This window comes from Pinus tabuliformis, chromosome 7 (assembly GCF_031772625.1).
Source record: "Pinus tabuliformis cultivar Carrire ecotype Pingquan chromosome 7, CPIR1, whole genome shotgun sequence".
Classification (NCBI taxonomy): Eukaryota; Viridiplantae; Streptophyta; class Pinopsida; order Pinales; family Pinaceae; genus Pinus; species Pinus tabuliformis.
This window is the reverse complement of record NC_142293.1, coordinates 613341239-613348601: the sequence shown is the minus strand read 5'-3', so window position 1 is coordinate 613348601 and position 7363 is coordinate 613341239. Positions and strand designations below refer to the sequence as shown.

General features: G+C 40.6%; 1 protein-coding gene across 1 annotated transcript; it reads right to left on the bottom strand.

Moving 5' to 3' along the window:
• Nucleotides 1-581: 581 nt before the first annotated feature.
• LOC149248929 (tryptophan aminotransferase-related protein 3-like) lies at nucleotides 582-6936 on the bottom strand. Its single transcript, XM_089451417.1, has 6 exons — nucleotides 6866-6936; nucleotides 2218-2412; nucleotides 1803-2106; nucleotides 1322-1614; nucleotides 867-1213; nucleotides 582-778 (listed from the first exon to the last, which is right to left on the bottom strand). The coding sequence occupies exons 1-6, from the start codon at nucleotides 6934-6936 to the stop codon at nucleotides 582-584; spliced, it is 1407 nt and encodes a 468-aa protein (XP_089307543.1).
• Nucleotides 6937-7363: the final 427 nt, after the last annotated feature.

Below are 7363 nucleotides of genomic sequence, written 5' to 3'. Positions count from 1 at the left end.
GTTTACTATATCAGTGATGGAGGTTTCTAGCTAATTTATTATTATTTTAAAAATTCTTTAAAACATTCTTATTGAAATGCATTATGTTTCAAAAATATAGTTACCTATTTCATGATTTATAGAAAACATAATCTTATCATGTGGTCGAGTGAAAAAGTAACCATACATTATAGCGGTTGGAATGTTCTCTCCTTCCAATCTCTCTATTTAACCATACATTATAGCGGTTAGAATGACAGCGGTCCTTCCAATACCTGTTGTCATGATCTGACTCTTCATCTCATCATAAAAATAAAACATTGATGTGCTTATCACGGCTTATCAATTAAAAACTAAATAAGATCACAAAAATCTAAATTCAATCGTTGAAAAGAATGTTGCGCGATATGGTTAAATAATAATAATTTATTAAAGGATTTAAGGCAGACACACATGTAGAATATTGCAGAGTTATTTACAGATGTAAGGAAGGAAATTAGACAGACACATGTGGAACGTAAAAGTGTTTTTTTAGTTCACGATTCGAGGGCAAATTTGCGAGGAAGCGACCCGCAAAAATTGAAACAGTAACTGAATGAAGACTATGCCTCATAGGAAACTAGCGCTTGGAGGTGGCGTTCCAACAATGCGAAGTTGTCATGTCGCTTGACCAAACTCAATCGGACATATCGCTTCTCTCCTCCAAACAATTCGCCCGCTCGCCCGATGATGCTCCCGCTTCTGAAAACCGCTGTGCAGTCTTCGTCCTCATCCCTCTCGCATTTCACCCACGCGTACGCTGGACTAACATTTGTTCCTCTCCATATCAGTAATCTCACAAAAAGCAATCAACAAAACTCTGTTTAAAACCATGAAAACATATATACCTGGCGAAGGGCCAGTGGTGGTCGAGAAAAAACTGCAGTGGTTAGCACTCAAGTTTTGAAGGGAGAAACGGTCGGAGCCACTGAAGATCTTTCGCAGTCTTTGCCATCGTTCTTCCATAACATCATAAGCGTAGTGAAATAAAAGGTTATGATGATTTTGATCATCACATGTCTTCCCCTTTTCCAATTTTGGTTTCTGGGAATTCTCCTGCAGCCCATAACCAGCTATTACTGTTTTCAATATCCTGCTTGCCCTTAGCTGTGTATCATGCGATACGCCAAGGGTATTCTCTAAAACGTATTCAGCCATCTTTTCGTACGCATCATAGTCTTTCACAATAGCCCATCTGCAAATAAAGAATTTCTTAGCTCGTTTGAATCTCCAATTACTAATTAATGAAAATCAAGAAGTACTAATTAATGAAAATGATGATGAAATGAGTAACCAGTTATACCCTAGCCTGCTTCCCCCGTGCCCAGTGAGCTTGGAGAGGGTGAAGAGCATCACATCCTCGTCAGCTGGCTCGGTGATGGCAGTATAGTGAGGCCAGTAGTAGGCGTGATCATAAACATTCCTCACGTCTTCTCCATGTAAAGCCCCTTGTTGAATAAAACCTGTTGGATTGTCTGGAGATGCTACAATTTGTACAAATCTGGTGGATTTAGAGGAGCGATTTGCCCATGCCTTCGCGTCTCCCTTCCACACGGAGTTTGCAGAATAAAACATTTCAGTCTGGGTTCTATAAGCCTGCAAACAAAAATTACCATAATATTAGACCTGGATTTCAGATCCACTGAAACAATTTGACCTATACCTAGATCGTGTGGGTTGTGTGTGGTGGGGACTGTCTGTTGTTTTCTACCCACCCAGATTATCTATCTTGATTTACAATAAAAGCGGATTAAAAAAACTTGAGAGATGCGGCCTGGTCATACTCCGTAATAGGGTGCAGGTGCGACTACTTGTGCAGGGTGTTGAGCGTCCTGCTTATGAGAAAGGCTGTAAACCGCAGCATTGATGAGCTGTGTAGAGCCAGTTCCAATCACAATATACCTCCCCTCTGTCACCGCGTTTCCCACTAACGCATGGATCCCGCGAATTTGAGTCTCCAACTCGGGGGATATCAATACTGTTGGACCATCGAGTATGCTATAGCTCATCCGATACCAGCCGGGCACCACCGTGGCGCTCTCTACGGCATTTCTGATCCAGAAGGGCTCAAGAAATAGAGGATCCCCACTACAGAACAGTATTCAAGATACCCTTTCGTCAAATAATTAAAAACCTAACGAAACCTGGGAATTGAATTCAATTAAGTTTTTGTTAATTCAGAATGATATTCATGCTCACCTGTCAACATCCGCAACACAGTCGACAACCGTTTGGGAACAATCGGGGCCTGTATAGCATTCGTTACATTCGCAATTAAATGTTTTCCCCTCATCATCTGGCGCAATATTTAGCGTATCGACGTGAACAAATCCATGGCCAGAACAATGATGCGTTGCTGCTGCCTCTGCTTCCTCGGCAGCTTGCCTACTCCATGTCAGCACCGGTAAATTTGTTGGGTATTTTTAATGGGGAAAATACCAAAAACCAAATAAACAAACAAACACACAGAGGCAATGCTCTGTTTTTCCTTCACAGGATCTTTTGTGCACAGAAAACAAAAAAAAATTCACAGAGAGACAGAGTATTTCAACATCATAAAAGATTTCTGAGAAATTACTGGGTTAACTGCTGTAAATCCCTTTTTACATTCACTGCAGTGAAAACAACTTACTGCTGTAATAAAAGTTTACATAAGTTTACTGCTGTAAACAAAATTCACACAGACTTACAAAAAAAACTTCACCATTTTCTTTATGCACTGCTTGTGCAAAAACCACACATGGTTTTCTTACAACTCCAAAAATTACATCACCTGGTTCTTATCCTTTTTACACACTGTTGTGTGTTTTCCTTTTTTTTACTGCGCCATCATATTTTTACGCTGCTGTGAACACAAGTTCTTTTCCTCCCGTGTGCCATATTCATTCATTAATAAAAGTCAACACTCATAAAATAAAACTTATTACATACGACTTTAAACTTTAATACATGCCGTATATGAAAAATATATATAAAAAACATATAGTAAATTGTGCCCATACCCATATTTAAAAAAAACTTAACTAAAGAGCATATGCGCCCATACCCATATTAAAACGAGCCTCACCAAAATCTTCGTACCACCATTAAATTCTTTTACCTACGGCGGTCAACCATAAACCTTTTACTCCACGCAAAACATTGAATTGATGTGGGTTCGTATGCAGCTCCAGGTGATCAACGACGGAGGAAAGTGGAGCAGATCGAACGGCGAAAATGATATCGGAAGGCCAACAAGTGCTGAACGTTAACCTCCGAGATTCTTACGTTGCGTTACGTCAGGGGTCAACCACGCGTCAGCTCCATATTTTCTCGGAGCTCCTTGCCGGATTATTCCTTCTGCCTGAAATCAACCCGAGAGCTTTCCGGCGAGGTTTATTGACCGGTTTCTGGCAGCTGCGTTGAAATTAGATTTCAACACTCCCCTTTAATTTCAACAGCTGGGCATTCGGTCATACCGAGACACTTTCTCAAAAATTCAAAGCTTTTCTGATCCAATGGCTTTGTCAAGATGTCTGCTACCTGTTCCTGAGTCCTGCAATGTTCTAGGACAATTTCTCCATTGTTCACCAATTCTCTGATGTAGTGAAACCTGGTATCAATGTGTTTCGTTCTCTTATGAAACACTGAATTCTTTGACAATGCAATAGCTGAGCTATTGTCACAAAAGATCACTGTCGCTTTTGCCTGCTCTTGGCCTAAGTTTCTCAACATTCTTCTCATCCAAACTCCTTGACATGCTGCTGCTGTAGCTGCCACATATTCAGCCTCTGCTGTAGACAATGCTACAATGGACTGCTTCTTAGAAGCCCATGAAATGGCTCCTGAACCCATATTAAAAACATAACCAGAAGTGCTCTTCCGATCATCTACACTTCCAGCCCAATCGCTGTCTGTGTATCCAACCAAATCTGATTGTTCTGAGGCATGATATAAAATTCCAAACATTTTGGTGCCTTTGACATACCTCAGAATTCTCTTTGCTGCCTGCCAATGTGCCTCCTTTGGCCTCTCCATGAATCTGGAAATTAAACTAACAGCATACATTAAATCAGGCCTAGTAGCTGTTAAATACATAAGACTGCCCACAATGCTTTTGTACAGGCTAGGATCAAAATCCTTGCTGCTGTCCTCTCTACTGAGTTTTAATCCCATCACTGTGGGAGTGATGGCTGCCTTGCATTCTTCCATCTTAAATCTGCTCAAAATTTGATTTACATATCTTGCTTGAGATATAAAAATTCCTTTTTCATTTTGATCTACTTCTATGCCTAAGAAGTATCTCAACAAACCCATGTCAGTCATTTCAAATTCATCCTTCATGACTGATTTAAAATTCTCAATGAGCTGATCATCATTACCTGTGAAAATCACATCATCAACATATAAGACAACAATTAAAATCTTACCATCATTTTCCTTGATGTAGACTGTGGGTTCTCCTTCACACTTGTCAAATTCATTATCCAATAGATAAGAATCTATCCTGCTGTACCATGCTCTTGGCGCTTGCTTCAGCCCATAAAGAGCTTTCTTCAATCTGCACACTTTGTGCTCTTCTCCTTTCTTCTCATACCCGAGAGGCTGTTCCACATAGACCTCTTCCATTAACACTCCATTTAGGAATGCTGATTTCACATCCATTTGGTAGACTTTCCATTTGTTTTGAGCTGCTATGGACAGCACTGCTCTCACGGTTTCCATTCTTGCAACCGATGCGAAAGTCTCCTCATAATCTCTCCCATACTGCTGCTTGTACCCCTTGACAACCAGCCTTGCTTTATGCCTTTCAATCTTGCCTTCAGCATTGCTCTTGGTCTTGTAGACCCATTTCACACGAATGACTTCTTTGCCTTTTGGTAACTCAACCAAATCCCATGTTTTGTTTCTCTCTATGGCATTCATTTCTTCATCCATAGCTTCTATCCATTTCCTATCTTTAATAGCTTCTTCAAAATGAATAGGATCATCAACATGACAATATAAGGCAAATAAGGAATTCATTCCTTCTTCATAAATTTCACTTAGATTTCTAAACTTCTTACCTCGTTCACTTGGTGTGCAAGTGCTTGAAGATGCACTTGAATTTCCTCCTTGTGGTGTGCTTGGAGAAGCACTCTCATTGATCCTCAATGGTGTCCCTTGCTGTCCTTGTGTTGGCGCTGCTGTTTGGGGATTCATTTCAGCCACCTCCTCTTCATCTTCATCGTGAGACAAACAGTTTTTGACATTCACTGTTTTCTCTATGCTTCCATCCCAAGCTTCCTCTTCAATGAATTGAACATCTCTGCTGACAAAAAACTTCTTGGTAGATGGAATGTATAGCCTGTAGGCTTTGGATTCATCACTGTATCCAATGAAGATGCATTTCTCCCCTTTGCTGTCCAACTTCCTCCTTAGCTGATCTGGAATGTGTGCATAAGCCACACATCCAAAAACTCTCATGTGGGTGACTCCTTGCTTTCTCCCACTCCATGCCTCTTCTGGCACTTTGTTCATGACTGCCTTTGTAGGACACCTGTTCAATATATAAACTGCACAATGTACAGCTTCAGCCCAATACTCATTTGGCAAATGCTTTGCCTTCAACATGCTCCTTGCCATATCCATGATGGTCCTGTTTTTCCTTTCAGCAACTCCATTTTGCTGCGGAGTGTACCGAGTTGTGAACTGTTTATGTATTCCATTTTCTCTACAAAACTTTAGGAATTCATTTGAGATATACTCACCTCCTCTATCAGTTCTCAATACTTTTATGTGCAGCCCGCTTTGGTTCTCCACAAGTGCTTTGAAATTTTGGAATTTCTCAAAGACTTCACTTTTGTTCTTGAGGAAATATATCCAAGTCTTTCTTGTAAAATCATCAATGAATGTCAAGAAATATAGGCTGCCAGCTAACGATGGGGCTTGCATTGGTCCACACAAATCTGAGTGGATAATCTCTAAGGGTGTCTTTGCCCTTATGCTCTTCCCTGATGGAAAACTTTCTCTGTGTTGTTTTCCCAAAATGCAGCCTTCACATAGGCTGTCCGGTTTCTCTATCAATGGTAATCCCTTTACCATTCCTTTTCTGCTCAATAAGTTTAGACCTCCAAAATTTAGATGCCCGAATCTCAAGTGCCATAACCAATTTTCATCCTTTGGCACGCTTTGGAAGGCCTCTTGGGTGACTGCTGCAATTTCACCTTTGTTTTTCATGTCTGCCCTGATCCGGAGAGGGAACATCCTGTTCCTTGTCATCTTCACTTCAACAATGCATCTTTTGCTGGGTGGTATATCCATGATGGTGCACACATCATTTTCAAAGTAAACATTGTAACCCTTTTGGATAAGCTGTCCAACACTCAATAGGTTACATCTCATTCCGGGGACATAGTAGACATCTGCTATGGTTTTCCTTTCTCCTTGTTTTGTAAATATTTTTACCTCCCCTTTTCCCATAACAGACACTTTACTATCAGTTCCTAGTGTGACCTCTGATTTCAAATTCTGATTTAAGGCTGAAAAGAGGGCTATATTCCCTGTCATATGGTTGCTGCAACCTGAGTCTAAAAACCATATGTCCTCACTATGTGTTTCAGCCATGTTACAAGCTAACAGGACATTATTTTGACTGCTGTTTTCTCTTGTAACATTTGCATTTTGTCTACTGTTCATATCATGTTGTTTCTTTCTACAATCACTTGCATAATGTCCATACTTTTTGCAATAATAGCATTGAACATTAGATTTATCATACCTTTGTCCTTGAGCATGATGTTGTCCTCCTTGTTGGCTGCTGCCTTGGCCTTGGTTCTGATTTGTATTGCTGCCTCTTCCTTGTGCATTTGATGGGCTGTTCCTTCCACCTCTGTTTTGGCTTCTGCCTCTTCCTCTTCTGTTTCCTCTTCCTTGACCTCTTCCTCTTCCAAAGGACATCTGGGTCTTGAAGGCTTGCTCAAGAGATGAGTTTTCATTCCTACTCAACCTCTGCTCATGAGTTATCAGTGATGCATGTAGCTCATCAACTGAATAGTTTGAGAGATCCTTTGTCTCTTCAATGGTGGTGACTATTGCATCAAACTTTGAGGGTAAGACCCTCAATATTTTCTCCACAATCCTTCTGTCTTCAATGGTTTCTCCATGAGTTCTCATTTGTGTGATTACACCAATCACATGAGTGAAGAATGAGTCAATGTTATCTGACTCCTTCATGTTCAAGTTCTCAAAATCCTTTCTCAGCAATTGTAGCTTTGCTGTCTTCACTCTCTCCATGCCTTGATAGGCTGTCTTGAGGGTTTGCCATGCTTCATTTGCTGTCTTAGCTGCTGCTAACCTTGGAAACACACTCTGGTCTACTGCTAGA